The 14,360-nt window shown below is 48.8% G+C and overlaps 7 protein-coding genes across 7 annotated transcripts; 6 read left to right on the forward strand and 1 right to left on the reverse strand.

Annotated features, from left to right (window-relative positions):
• Window positions 1-189: 189 nt before the first annotated feature.
• On the reverse strand, window positions 190-2,543 carry N7511_007792 (putative chromatin remodeling complex subunit (Arp8); the record flags this gene model as incomplete). Its single annotated transcript, XM_057130169.1, has 4 exons — window positions 190-1,806; window positions 1,868-2,267; window positions 2,353-2,431; window positions 2,504-2,543. The coding sequence occupies 4 exons, from the start codon at window positions 2,541-2,543 to the stop codon at window positions 190-192; spliced, it is 2,136 nt and encodes a 711-aa protein (XP_056981952.1).
• Window positions 2,544-2,864: 321 nt separating this feature from the next.
• On the forward strand, window positions 2,865-3,690 carry N7511_007793 (ADP-ribosylation factor family protein; the record flags this gene model as incomplete). Its single annotated transcript, XM_057130170.1, has 5 exons — window positions 2,865-2,939; window positions 3,014-3,052; window positions 3,133-3,216; window positions 3,274-3,597; window positions 3,664-3,690. 5 exons carry the CDS (start codon window positions 2,865-2,867, stop codon window positions 3,688-3,690), a joined length of 549 nt encoding a protein of 182 aa, XP_056981953.1.
• A 454-nt stretch (window positions 3,691-4,144) lies between these two features.
• Window positions 4,145-5,694, forward strand: N7511_007794 (zinc-dependent alcohol dehydrogenase; the record flags this gene model as incomplete). Its single annotated transcript, XM_057130171.1, has 9 exons — window positions 4,145-4,373; window positions 4,448-4,499; window positions 4,561-4,642; window positions 4,717-4,738; window positions 4,790-4,870; window positions 4,919-5,012; window positions 5,070-5,120; window positions 5,195-5,448; window positions 5,510-5,694. The coding sequence occupies 9 exons, from the start codon at window positions 4,145-4,147 to the stop codon at window positions 5,692-5,694; spliced, it is 1,050 nt and encodes a 349-aa protein (XP_056981954.1).
• An 836-nt stretch (window positions 5,695-6,530) lies between these two features.
• N7511_007795 (MFS transporter) lies at window positions 6,531-8,099 on the forward strand (the record flags this gene model as incomplete). Its single annotated transcript, XM_057130172.1, has 1 exon — window positions 6,531-8,099. One exon carries the CDS (start codon window positions 6,531-6,533, stop codon window positions 8,097-8,099), a length of 1,569 nt encoding a protein of 522 aa, XP_056981955.1.
• Window positions 8,100-8,700: 601 nt separating this feature from the next.
• On the forward strand, window positions 8,701-10,647 carry N7511_007796 (uncharacterized protein; the record flags this gene model as incomplete). Its single annotated transcript, XM_057130173.1, has 6 exons — window positions 8,701-8,916; window positions 8,976-9,275; window positions 9,330-9,755; window positions 9,818-10,280; window positions 10,340-10,510; window positions 10,574-10,647. 6 exons carry the CDS (start codon window positions 8,701-8,703, stop codon window positions 10,645-10,647), a joined length of 1,650 nt encoding a protein of 549 aa, XP_056981956.1.
• A 312-nt stretch (window positions 10,648-10,959) lies between these two features.
• N7511_007797 (uncharacterized protein) lies at window positions 10,960-11,403 on the forward strand (the record flags this gene model as incomplete). Its single annotated transcript, XM_057130174.1, has 1 exon — window positions 10,960-11,403. One exon carries the CDS (start codon window positions 10,960-10,962, stop codon window positions 11,401-11,403), a length of 444 nt encoding a protein of 147 aa, XP_056981957.1.
• A 770-nt stretch (window positions 11,404-12,173) lies between these two features.
• On the forward strand, window positions 12,174-14,123 carry N7511_007798 (tyrosyl-DNA phosphodiesterase 1; the record flags this gene model as incomplete). The annotated part of the gene is made up of 4 exons (XM_057130175.1): window positions 12,174-12,647; window positions 12,705-12,817; window positions 12,868-13,273; window positions 13,320-14,123. The coding sequence occupies 4 exons, from the start codon at window positions 12,174-12,176 to the stop codon at window positions 14,121-14,123; spliced, it is 1,797 nt and encodes a 598-aa protein (XP_056981958.1).
• Between the last annotated feature and the right edge of the window lie 237 nt (window positions 14,124-14,360).

Here is a 14,360-nt window from a genome sequence, read left to right on the forward strand (position 1 = left end):
TATATGTAGAATCTCACACTTTGTATTGACAATCAGCCGTCAAGTGAATACTTCAGTGCTCGTTCTCTGCTCGAAATACTCCATTGCATTAGAAAATATCGAAACCCGTTTTGATAACAACCAAAAATGTAGAACTCCCGTCGCCACCGCCAGCTTCTCATAATAGCATCACAAAGCCAAAGTACACAATCAATAAGCCCACATACACTTGTAAGCCATCAACCGCGGCCCAAGTCGATCATACTCCAATCGTCCAATCCAGCTATCGTTTGTAGTGTTCAATTTTCCAAAAATGCTGGCACCCTTCCAAACAACAACCTGAGGGTCCAAGTCTCGAGGTGGTGTTCCAATCATGATCTCCTTGGCGAAACCAGGACGAAGAGCCTGCAGACGCTCTTCCAGGAACAGATGGAAGCCAGCAGTCAGGCTACCACCACCGACTACCATGATACCACCGATGAAATCACGCATCTTCTTCTCATCGGAACGAGCTGCATGTGCGATGGAAGTCAAAATGGCGTTATCTAGAGGGAAAATTGGCATGATATCATCACGCTCTTCCACGGCTGGGGGACGGGGAGTCTGTGACGGAGGTGCAGCTGCCGCAGGTGTGCTTGTACCGCCTGCCTGGGGAGTTCCTGTGGCCTCTGGAACAGGGGATCCGGCAACAGAAGACTGGGGAGTACCCTCAAGCTCTTGGAGTTTGCTGATAGCAGTGGGATGCTGAGGACGGCTGGGCGTGGCTTGAACATTAACTGATTGAGATTCGCCATTTGACTTGGGCAAGGGGGGTGCAATAGCAGTCAGAATCTCCGACTGAGCGGCAGAAGTAGGATCATTGGCTTGTCCGTCGTAGATATCAGCGGATCGGCCGATCAAAGTCCGTCGGCCATCAATCTTGTGCTCGTTATCGAAAATGCTGGGTTCAAAGACACCCATTGGTGCAAGATGAACTTCGTCAAAAGCCTTGAATGAGTACTTTCGTGTATCTTGGCCCGCCACTCGAAGATGGAAGTCGAAAACTTGGGGAGAGACGCTCGCTTCGTTCATAGTACAGATGTTCTTCTTTAGCTCTTCAGCCAGAAGGAAGTCATGTCTGCGTCGTAGATTGATATCGGTATATGGGAAATGGTCATGCAGCATCATCTTAACAAATGCTTCGGTCATATCTTGACCGCCAAACTTCAAGTTCACTCGCGAGTTTTCAATGCACATGCCTTCTTCCACACAGCAGATAGAGGTCTTTTGCGCTCCAATATCTACCACACAGGCTGAGGTGAAGCCGGCACCAAAGGTAGCCGCCAGACTTTCTTGAATAAAACACACTCGAGCAAATACAAACTCACGCATCAACATTTCCAGGATCTGAGTGACATAGGCCTTGTCGTAAAGATCTGGAATAACGATTACACACGAATAATGTGTCCAGTCTTTCTTACTGGGCAGGCCCAATTGATTCTGAATCGCGTCCTCCAGGATCAGTGAAATGTCCAGGAAAAGCGACCTCTTGCTTTCGTAGTCTTTTTCGTTGCACCAGCCATTTTTGATTGGCCAGTAGAGCTTGTATCGAGGTTTCGATGCGTCAGGAATTCTCAGCGCCGGCTGCCCAACAACATACTCTGGCGGAGGATTTGAGAGTTCGGTCCATTCAACACGCATGGGGTCGTTGTGCTCAGAAATAATCTCCGGTACTGTTCTGCGGTTGTAGTTCACCACCATTTCCTTTGAGTTAGGAAGCATTCGTCGCTTATTCTGTCGCATGTGCACCTTCAAGTCGGCAGACATTCGGTTGAACTGAGAAGACCACTAATACAGTGTTAGTTCTGATCCTAGACAATAACAGCGAGAAGAATTGCACTGAACATACCTCAGTTCCAAACGCCTTCTCGGGCTCTAGCTCAGAATCATCCTCAGCCTTGAACCGTTTCGGCTTGGGCTCTGCATAATCTTCAGATTCGCTGGTCGCTGACTTCCGCGCGATCACCATGGGCACGGTTTTTGGTAGCGCATCACTCGCAAGTCCTATGCGGAGGTTCTGGCTACCCATGTGAATAACAATGACCTTGGAGCCAGCCATCTCAGCCGGTGTCTCCTCTGCATCCTCCATGTTGGCATCGCCGTCTGCCTCGGCCTCGCCGTCTGGGTTCTCTGTCTTGGCCATTGCCATGGCACGGTCGTGGTCCTTTGCCTTCTTGGTCATCCGCGTTCTAGCCTCCTCATTTTGCAGTCGGAAGGCCAGGTTCTGATCATCACGCTTCAGGTAGTCACTATAAAACGTGCGGTTAGCGTTGATGTCCTTGACTCAAAGGAAAAGGGTGGACTCTTGTTGATCGATCTGGACTGTACACGTACGTATAGTAGTTCTTCTGGTTGATGGCAGCAACCTGGGGCCAGCTGGATAGTTCCATGTTGTTATCGGTGCGCTCCAAGCCTGCAAAAAACCCCAGTGTTAGTTATTTCTACTAGACCAAGGCGTACTCATCGCTTGTTTGATGAACCTTACCCTCATCCCGAAGGGCCTTACCCGACTTCTTTCCGACCATGGCGCAAGTCCGGGGGAGGTCAATTGCACGTGCGGGCAAATCTAGGAAGTGCGCTGGGACTGTCGCGCAGATACAAAGCCGACAAGGGTGTAGAGGTGATCGAATAACCAGATCCGAGAGAAGAAGGGACAATCGGTATGAGCTCAATCCCGCATGATCTCCCCCGATTGACCGCCCACCGCACAGGCCGACCCGTCTTTCATCTGTTCTCTACAACTTAACCAGTCACCAGTTACTGTTTACCATTTAACGTTACTATTTGCTCTTCTCTATTCACTTGCAAAGTCTTCCCTTCTTCAACCTTACACGCGCACATACATCATGGGTGGTTCACTATCGCGCATGTGGTCCCTGATCTGGTCCAAGAAGGAGATCCGCATTCTGATTCTAGGACTTGTACGTGGCGTCATATTTCCTATGCAGGATAATGCAGGATTAATGGAAGTTAACTCGCTCTCTTAACCATTCAGGATAACGCCGGAAAGACCACTCTGCTCTACAGACTCAAGGTGAGCTACTGGACCCCCACCCTGTCCGGGGAAACTGGGACCGGCGCGATGGACACGAGACTAACAATGCGCGCTCGCAGATTGGCGAAGTTGTCACCACGATACCTACAATCGGGTTCAACGTCGAGTCGGTCACATATAAGAATCTAAACCTCAATGTCTGGGTAGGTGGTGCACATCTACACGATCACATCGAATTTCTTACTGATGCTGCGTCATAGGATCTCGGTGGCCAAACTTCCATTCGTCCATACTGGCGATGCTACTACGCCAACACAGCAGCCGTAGTCTTCGTCATTGACTCCACAGATATCGAGCGACTAGGGACCGCCGCAGACGAACTAGCAGCCATGCTCAACGAGGAGGAACTTCACGATGCGGCGCTACTTGTGTTTGCCAACAAGCAAGATCAGCCTGGTGCCAAGGGCGCGGGCGAGATTTCAGAGGCTTTGAAACTGGGAGAACTGCGGGATCGGAACTGGAGCATTGTCGCGTGCTCTGCCATTGATGGCAAGGGTATTAATGAGGGAATGGACTGGCTGGTGGTATGTTTTCATTCTCGATGCTATTGCTCTCTCTCTCTCTCTTACCCCAAGCTAACAATCTTCCAGCAAACAATTCAGTCGGAGAACGCATAAGGGTCTGGTGTTGGTGTCCGGTTTTAGATTTTCATCGTTGATATACCTTATGTGTCCAAGTTTCTCTCATATGGGTTCGAAGCCTTCCTCTGCATTTGGGATGCTGTGCCTCTTCTTCCCTTCGACGATGCCTCGGCAGAGTCCTTGTCTTATATTGTTTCATGATCTCCTCGGTGTCTAGTCTCGCGGCTTACAGATAATTGTTTAATTGAATGTTGAGGCTGAACCAGGTAAATAAAAGCATTCCAGTATACCTATATAGCATCCATATGGGCATTAGTATCATGATATTTGATACCATCTAGATATCCAATGGTTTCCAAGACTATGAGGCTAACGTATGTTACCCCGACTGGCTTATCTTGCCCTCACCCCCGCACCTGCGATACACACCAGAGAGTCTTTCCGACTCAATCCTGTGGACTTGAATACATATCAGTACATTCAGGACATCATGGCGACCCTTCAGACCCAAACCGCTGCAGTCATCACTCCCACGGCTCCTGCCTCCGCCAAGGTGGAGGTGCAAAGCAACCGGCCCATCCCCATTCCAGGAAATGGAGAAATCCTCGTGAAACTCGAGTTCTCTGGGGTGTGCCATTCGGATTTGCACAGCATTCGGGGGGACACGCCTATGTTGACTGATGTGGCTGGTCATGAGGGCATTGGGAAGGTCATTGGCGGTAAGTTAATCTGGAAGCACATGTATATTTCAATGCCTAGAGTAGATCCTGATGACTATCATTGTGTGTTTTAGTTGGTCCCGAGGTTGACGAGAAGCAATGGATTGGAACGCGTGTGGGAATCAGGTTTGTTTGTTGTTCAGTCGGGTTGACGCTGGGCCATATTGACTCGTGGACATTCAATCAGATGGCTCTATAGCTCTTGTCGACAGTGCGAGATTTGCGAGATCAACCATACCGCTTGTCCGTATCAGAAGAATGCTGGTGCTGTGAGTAGATATCTTTACAGGATGCAATATATGACTTCGACCTTGTGGTTTACTTACTTCGTCAATGAATCCAGAATGTACCTGGTACTTTCCAGCGTAAGTCTCTACTCAACGAAATACACCACAGACTTCTGACTGTATATCTAGAATACATCGTCAGTCCAGCGCGCCATGTGACGAAGATCCCGGAGCAGCTATCTCCAGATACTGCAGCGCCCCTTCTGTGTGGTAGGTCTGCTCCACTGACAGCAAGGTATGCAATCTGAACTGTTTTAGCTGGAATTGCTATGTACTCTTCAATAATGAAGACCAAAACTCGCCCGGGGGACTATCTCGCCATCCTCGGCGCCGGGGGTGGCCTAGGGCACATGTAAGACTCCGATCTCTCTCACCAGTTTCACTGATCACTTACCGTCTTCTCACTTAGGGGTATCCAAATCGCTGCCAAGAAAGGCCTCAAGGTCATTGCAATTGACAGGTGCGCAATACTCTAGTTCGGCAGGGACATGGTAACGTGACAAGTATACTGATAAACTTGTTTCAATTGCTCAGCGGAGAAAAGAAAAAGCAACTCTGTCTCTCACTAGGCGCCACGGAATTCCTTGACTTTCGGGAAGTCGATATCGTGCAAGCAGTCAAGACAATCACGAGCTTTGGAGTGCATGCCGTGATCTGCACTGCAAATGGTGAGCGGGCATATGAGCAAAGCATGCGAATGCTTCGACCTCTGGGAACGCTGGTCTGCGTTGGTATTCCCGATGAGCCCTTCAAACTCCCAGCTACTCCCTTTGATATGATTGTCAAGGGTATGTTTTTAACTCCACGTCTCCGGTTGAAGCATGGACTGGGCTGACTTATCTGTGAAAGGGCTCACTATTGTGGGCAATTCAGCGGGCACGGCAGAGGAAATGGATGAGGTTTTGACCATGGCTGTTGCTGGCGATGTGAAAGCGCATATTGAGGTCTTTGGCTTGGAAGAGATCAATGATGTGTTGGATCGTCTTGAGCGCTCGGAGATCGATGGTAGGGTTGTTTTGAGGATTCCCGAGTAGTTTACATGTTTATTGGTGAAATGGGCGACTGGCGATTTTCCACCTCTTGCATCATCTCATATAAAATGAATACTAAAGTGTAAAGGCTCATGCGATATGCCTATATCCACCCCCGAGGAAGCGGATAGCATCCAATCGTAATTTGGACTGGGAATCGTCATCGCATGTTTACTTTACGTGATCAGCTCGAGGTGATTATTCTGCGAACTACCCAGGGCTAGGCAGCGCCCGACACTTGGTCTAGAGCAGGGATATGCACCCAGAGCAGCAATTATTGATTATTGACTGCAGCCAAGGCTGTTATCATGCAGTGGGTTTGCTTTGATAGTCAAGGTCACTGTAACCCCCACGCCCTCTTTTGCACACGATTTCCATCAAGATACTTTCAAAGGGATGAGCCACGGTGTTTGTTTTGAATAGAAGAAGAATGTGCCCGTATTGATGCGGCATGCAAATTCGCCAATCGGGCCGAACTCAGATCTCGGGACAGGGCCGATGCTTCATCCGATCGATGCATAAAGTTATACCCGATCACTGCCTATCAGCTCGATTTCACTTGCCTGTGGATCATTTGGCTGGAAGCAATAATTTACTGGGTCCAGCATTTTTTTCTATTTGCATTTCTGGAAATAGTCGTTCGCTAAGAGTGAGCACCAAGCTTTTGACTCCGTTGTGCCCAATATCTTTCAGTGGACCCTAGAACAAATCTTGTACTTAGTTCATCTGGTGGATCACCAGCTGAAACCCTTTTCACATTCCAGATCATGTCTCCTGTGTGATTAACTACACTCTGCCCCAAGGACCATATTGGCTTCGAATCAATCTGGCCGAGCATCATGATTGAGAGCCCACCCTTAAAGGCTGAAGCCTCTGATAGGCGTATACCTTACTGGCGGTTGATGACCGACCAAGGGGTAATCACCCAAGAGATTCTCGAATACGACTATGATGGCGCTGGCACCGAAGAGGACCCTTATGCTATATCATGGATTCCAAACGACCCTCGAAACCCACTGTTATTTGACACAACAACAAAGGTGACCATCACCTTGGCCGTCGCGTTCTCCACCCTGATTGTGTCCTTGACGTCCTCAGCCTATAGTGGCAGCATGCGCCAAATAGAGGACCATTTCCAAGTCAGCACTGAAGTAGCCACCATCGGCCTCTCGCTGTTCGTATTGGGATTCGCTATCGGACCCTTGTTCTGGGCTCCAGTAGGCGAGACACTTGGACGACAGATCCCTTTCTTCGTCAGTACCGGCAGCTTGGCCATATTCTCAGCAGGTTGCGCCGGTGCCCAGAACATCCAAACCCTTCTCGTTCTGCGTTTCCTAGCGGGCGCTTTTGGCTCTTCCCCATTCACAAATGGTGGCGGCAGCATCTCTGATATGTTCACTGCCCGACAGCGAGCATTAGCCATCAGTCTCTATGCCGCCGCCCCTTTCCTAGGACCTTGCTTAGGTCCAATCATTGGAGGCTTTCTAAGCATGAATGCTGGATGGCGATGGGTAGAAGGCTTCCTTGCAGCAACGGCTGGCCTAGTATGGATAGTCATCACCGTGACAGTGCCAGAAACCTATGCCCCCGTGCTTCTACGTCGAAGAGCCGAGACCCTGTCACGCATCACGGGCGAGGTATACCGCAGCAAGGCCGACCTAAGCAAAGGCAAACAATCCTTACCGAAACTCTTGTCCAATGCCATGTCGCGTCCGCTATTATTGCTCTTCCGAGAGCCCGTTGTGCAACTCTTCTCGATCTACAGCGCCATCGTCTACGGCACACTGTATATGTTGTTCTCCGCCTTCCCCATTGTCTACGAAGAAGGCCGAGGCTGGAACCAAGGCGTGGGCGGACTAGCCTTCCTGGGAGTAATGATCGGGATCATGTTGGGCATTCTGACAACAATCCCGTATAACAAGTTATATCAGCGCGCACAAGATGCCAACGGAGGCTACGCACCCCCAGAAGCTCGTCTGCCAGGCATGATGCTCGCGGCCATCATCACACCCGCTGGCCTTTTCTGGTTCGCGTGGACGAACTCGCCATCGATTCACTGGAGTGTGAGTGTTATCGCGGGTGCGCCGTTTGGCTTTGGCGTCGTCCTGATCTACTTGGGCGTTATGAATTATCTCATTGACTCGTACACCATTTATGCTGCCTCGGTGTTGGCTGCTAATGCTATTCTGCGTTCTATTTTCGGCGCTGTCTTTCCCCTGTTCACCAATTACATGTACCGGAATCTCGGTATCCATTGGGCTTCTTGTGTTCCTGCTTTTCTTGCGGTTCTTTGTATGCCTGCTCCTTTCTTGTTTTACCGGTACGGGCCGGCGATCCGGGCTCGTTGCAAGTATTCTGCGAAGTCGCAGTTGTATATGGAAAAGTTGCATGGAAGTGCGGCTGCTTAGTTTTATATAATCGGATATATATGATGATTTTATAGACAGCTTGGTATTGTGAAGGCATCTGTCGAATTTTATCAATTCAATGGTCATTGAGTCGGCAGTAGACAACGTACAATGAAGATGTTTACAGTAAATGTCTCAATCCAATGCACTGAACAAAAATCATTCACGGCACCATCGAGATCACGAACTGGTAAAGTAGTCTAGATATGAAACACGATAATCTACGCCCTATTTACAAGGTATTTTCTTCTCTTCAGTACAGTAGTTAGCAAAGCCGCCTCATCATCCAATCCCGTCTCGACAATGCCGACATTCCATTCCATCCCTTCGTCCACATATACCCCCGTCAATCACCAAAGAAGAGTAGGGCATAATCACTGCCATTGCCCCACTGCAGTTATGAGGTCCATGATAACGCTTCAAAGGTGCATTGATTGGTTCTGAGTTACATTCCCTATGCAGGGATTTGATCCATGGGGCTGGGGTTCGAAGGCGAGAACTCTTGAGATCTAGGCAAATGAAGTGAGGTATACTTAAACTTTTGAAGCTGCTGTTTCGTCATTTTGAATTTACGGAGAAGCGTCTCCGATTCATTTACAATATGTCGACTGCGACGGTGATCCCTACCGAGGCTGAACTCAAGGCTTTTGACCCCAATGACCCGAGTGTCACTGAACTCATTCAACAAGCTTCAAAGATTCATGACACTGACACAGTATTAAACGTCTGGGATGCAGTTAAGAAATACAAGGTTGCTGTGTTTTGGGCAATGTTCCTGTCCACCAGTTTGATCATGGAAGGATTCGACTTGTCCATGGTATGTTTCTATGTACACGATTCAGCAGTTCTAGAAGACGACCGTTGACCCTTCCAAAGATTAGTCTATTTTATGCCCAAACGCAATTCAAGGACAAATTCGGAGAACTTGATCCAACCACTGGCAAAAAAGCCATCACAGCCGCCTGGACAACCGGCCTATCCAACTCCAGCTCCGTGGGTCAACTAATAGGCCTATTCGTAAATGGCTGGTGTCAAGACCGATATGGGTGTCGCCCAACCATGATGTTCTTCATGGCCTGGCTCATTTGCATGATATTCATCCCGGTCTTTGCGCCCAGTTTACCCGTTTTAGCATTTGGCGAGATCATGTGCGGAATTGGATTCGGAGTCTTCCAGGTCATTTTCATTATCTATCGTAGCGAGCCTCGAGCTGGCGCTGACAGGCTTTAGACGCTTTCCACCGCCTATGCCTGCGAAGTCGTCCCCACCGTCCTCAGGTCCTATGTCACCACCTATGTTTGCATGTGCTGGGGATCCGGTATCCTACTGTCATCTGGTGTTGTCCGACTGACTCTCACCATGGAGAGCGACTGGGCCTGGAGACTCCCCTTTGTGCTGCAATGGACGTGGCCGGTCCCTCTTATTGTTGGAGCTTACTTTGCCCCCGAATCCCCTTGGAACGCAGTTCGACGAAACAAGATCGACGAGGCTAGAATAAGCCTGCGGCGCTTGCGCCAAGATACCCCTGATCGAGAGCGGCAGGTTGAGACTGCTCTCGCATATATCAAGCATACGACACAGTTGGAACGGGCTGAGACGGCTAATGCTAGCTTTTTGAATTGCTTTCGAGGGGTTAACCTTCGCCGGACCGAGATTGTAAGCCCTTGGATAGAAAGGACATCACACGAAGATTATATACAGTATTCTAACAGATTTAGAACTGCGTCGTTTGGGCTGCGCAAATTCTCTCGGGTAACGCCATCCTAGGCTACGCGCTGATCTTCCTTCAGGCTGCTGGCTTTTCGGAAGTCCAGTCTTTCAACCTGAACATCGCCATTTCTGCCTGTTACGTTGTTGGCGGCTGTCTTTGCTGGCTCTTGTTGCCCCATTTCGGGCGGGCAACTATCTATATGAGTGGCCTCTTGTTTATGTTTTTCTGTGTCTTGATCATCGGCATTCTAGGATTTTTCCGCAGCACAGCTACTGATATGGCGGTAGGGGTCCTGCTGGTCATTTCAACGCTGTGCAATATGATAACCGTAGGACCTGTCTGCTACCCTATAGTTGCCGAGACCCCCTGTGGTGAATTGCGATACAAAACAATTGCTATCGGACGTGTGATTTACAATGTAACTAATATAGTGTGCAACTGCATTACGCCTCGGATGGTTTACTCGACATGTAAGTTCAGTCATGTTCCCAACGCACTTGCTGGTCTTACCTGATAACGTTAATTATAGCTTGGAATTGGGGGGCCAAGACTGGGCTCTTCTACGCCGGTACTAACTTGATATGTCTCATCTGGTGCTGGAACCGTCTTCCAGAAACGAAGGACCGTACCTTTGGTGAAATTGATTTGCTGTTTGAAAATCGCGTTTCAGCGAGAAAGTTTAAAAGCACCAAGGTTGATCGTAAGTGGCATGTCCGACACAACTGAGTCAATTCAAATCCCTCTGGCTAAACGTGAAGCACAGAATTTGCTCATCAATCTGTTAAGTCCAATGAAAAAGCCAGTGCTAGCTCTCGGCACTTGGACAATATTGCATGAGATGGAACGACCCAGCTGTCACGAATGGATAGAACCGACTTCATGATATCGTCATATAACTTCTTAGGGTTTAATCCGAAGATTCAAGAACAAAGCAAAAACCTATCATATTATTATTTCTCATTTTGGCTTTCGGTGAAATCTTTATTCAATAGAAAAACCGAGAAGGAAAGCCGCCAGGAACGAACTACTTTATTAAGGGTAGTGCTAAAAAGCCAACACCAATTGCTTTAGACCTACCCTTACTCTATCCCTTCACCCACCACCGTTCCTGACGTGCGGGTTTCGTAAAATCTGCATACCGCTACAATAATGCCTCCCCCCAGGACCTCCAATGAAAGATCTGCAATAGTCTCGCCTGTCAAGTCCCCTGCAAAAAGCTTCATTCTACCACCAGTGAGTATAGAGCAAGTCCCTCTCGTTTCGGGTTGTGTCCCTGAGAAGTGCCAGTTCACCGTCCCCCCCGGCTGGACTTCGATCCCATCGAGCTCTGCCTATTATGAAGAATGGAATGGTGCCGACTCAGAAGGCCAAACAATTGCTCGGTGCTATGGTCTCCAGCCAGGACAGCCGGTGATGGAGGATTACGAAGCGTGGACAACAATTTTCTTGTCTGGTAATAAGTTCTATCTTTGGGAGCGGATGGGTGACGAAGTGTATGAAATTGTCTCTCAAGAGATACGCGAGATCGCTTATGTGATTTCCCGGTCAGAGCTTAGAGGGCTGGCCAGAAAGCCTCTTATTCTAATTCGGTAGGGAATATGCTTGCGATGCTGGGAGATTTTGTGTCAATAGACTAGCTAGTTCTGAGTGGTCTGATTAGCGGAGACTGAAAGGGCACGCACCGCACCTCTAATACTTCTTTCTTCTCTCTTCTCTCCAGTCTCTGTATTTAGCAGTTCCCTCTTTCTGAGTCCTAAGGTCTCCTAGGTAAGTGGGATAGGTTGTCTTTGAGACTGAACGTGAAGGGCGAAGTGCAAGGTGGTATATAAGTAACAATGTGCGGGTAATCGCGAAGAAACAAATACCTATATAAGTACCTAGGTACATAGTAGTTAACTTATAGAAGATTGTCCTTATATAAGCCTACACGGCCAATTTCCTTTACTAAGCTGACCTAGCAGGCTGCGTGTCCTTTTAGATAGTCTATCTCTCCAAAGACCACCTCAAGCGCCCCCTGAACTTTTTCTAGGACTCTTTGTTCTCTCTGCAAAACGACGAGCATGACTGTCTTTGGTGAGTCTGCTTATAACATCCTCCGACGTAATCTAGTCAACTAGACTGCCATCGTAGCGTCCCCAATTCAATATATATTTTTACTATGCCACCAACTCCAAGGTTAAAATATATAAAAAAAAAAACAGCATGGCCATACAAAAAAGACAGAAGCTATCAAAATAGGATATTATGAAGCCCAAAGCTGCAATTCTTCACCTCCATTGAATTAGTGTCAATCCCCTTAGTCTGCAGGTTTAACGGTTCCCGCCAGTCAGCGACCGCCCTCCAACCCCAAGACATCAACCAAAATGGAACCACCAAACAAGAAGATCAGAATAGACTCAGAATCTCCCGAAAGGGATTCAAGACTGGAGTCGCCTCTGTCAACAATACACGACATAGCTAGTCTCCGCAGTATCATAACACCTCCACCACAGTCTCGGCAGGTCGCATCCACCTGTCCCGACACAGAGGAGAGCAATGAGCGAAAGACCACACCAACAAGCTCAAAAGTGAAACCAATTGAACCGAGGATTATCGATTCCCCAGTTCAACTCACATACATCCGTGATCTACCCACCAGCAAAGGGTACAATGTGGACGCGGTTCGATTGCGCGATATCCTTGGAGATCCAATGATCCGCGAATGCTGGCAGTTCAATTATCTTCACGATGTGGATTTTCTCATGTCGCAGTTTGATGAAGATACGAGAGGTCTTGTCAAAGTCAGAGTTGTGCATGGGTCATGGCAAAGAGAAAATGCGAATAAGATTCGTATTGAAGTGAGCGAATCCTTGTTTATCGTCTAACGTTAGATCGACCACCTAACATGTAACAAGGAAGCATGCGCGCGGTATCCCAACGTCGAACCAATCATTGCATACATGCCCGAGCCATTTGGCACTCATCATTCTAAGATGATGGTGCTTCTTCGGCATGATGACCTAGCCCAGTAAGCTGCTCAATCTTGATACCCGGACTCGACCGATCTAACTATACCAGGGTTATCATTCATACAGCGAATATGATACCCCAGGACTGGACGAATATGACCCAGGCCGTTTGGCGCTCTCCTCTCTTGCCTCAAAAGCCATCATCGGCCCCAGCAACCGATCTGTCATTTGGCTCCGGGACCCGGTTCAAGCGAGATTTTCTCGCCTATCTCAGAGCATATGGCCCCTCCAAGACCGGTCCGCTAGTCCAACAACTGGAGACCTATGACTTTAGAGCTGTGCGTGCTGCCCTTGTTGCCAGTGTGCCATCAAAGCAGCATGCCAGCGAGTGCAATTCAGACGAGGGAACATTATGGGGATGGCTCGCATTGAAAGACCTGACGAGTCGAATTTCTACAATAAACACCAAACAAGAAGGAAAAGAGAGCTCACCAAACCCTCACATCGTCATCCAAGTAAGAACCCCAACCTAACCTAACCCAACCCACTACCCAACAACAGCCCATCGATCCCACTAACAAACAAAAACCGCAGATCTCATCAGTAGCAACCCTAGGCCAAACAGAAAAATGGCTGAAAGAAGTATTCTTCCAAGCCCTCTCCCCCTCACAACCCCAATTACAACCACAACACCAAACTCCAACCCAAAAACAACCAACCTACTCAATAATCTTCCCAACACCCAGCGAAATCCGCCGCTCAATAGACGGCTACACCTCCGGCGCATCCATCCACATGAAAACCCACAGCCCAGCCCAACAAAAGCAACTCGCATACATGCGTCCCTATCTCTGCCAATGGGCCGGCGACGGTCCAACAAACAGCTCCTACATCGATCTATCAGACGATCAGCCGCCGAAACGGGAAGCTGGTCGTGCGCGCGCGGCGCCACATATCAAGACTTACATCCGGTTTCGGGATGGGGATATGGAGAGTATTGATTGGGCGATGGTTTCGTCGGCGAATCTTTCTACGCAGGCTTGGGGCGCGGCGGTGAATTCTGGTGGGGAGGTGAGGATTTGTAGTTGGGAAATTGGGGTTGCTTTTTGGCCTGGGTTGTTTGAGGATGGGGATGGGGATGGGGATGGGGATGCGGAGGTGGTTATGGTTCCTACGTTTCAGACGGATCGTCCTGATATCTCTTCGGATAATGGAGAGAAGGCGCAGGAGGCCGCTTCTGCTGTTGTTGGATTCCGCATGCCCTATAACCTACCCCTGACGCCGTACGGAGCATCGGATGAACCGTGGTGTGCTACTGTCTCGCACGATCTACCCGACTGGCGCGGACAGAGCTGGATGGGCTGATCTTGCTATGATCTGTCCATCACGAACAGCTCTTACTGGTATATTCATTATGCGCAACAGACCTCCGAGATCACCATATGATTATTCAGTGAAACTATTCATTCAATGGGAAAAGTGGACAATCAATAAACGCGAAAATCTTTCATGGATAGTAGCATGCAATTGTATTCGTCGTGTTCGTTTAGATCGGATCTAGAGCTTCAGGGAATGATCCCCGCACTGGAAATCTCCCCCGAT

The sequence above is a fragment of the Penicillium nucicola genome, assembly GCF_028828085.1.
Source record: "Penicillium nucicola strain IBT 29836 chromosome Unknown utg000008l, whole genome shotgun sequence".
NCBI classification, from domain to species: domain Eukaryota; kingdom Fungi; phylum Ascomycota; class Eurotiomycetes; order Eurotiales; family Aspergillaceae; genus Penicillium; species Penicillium nucicola.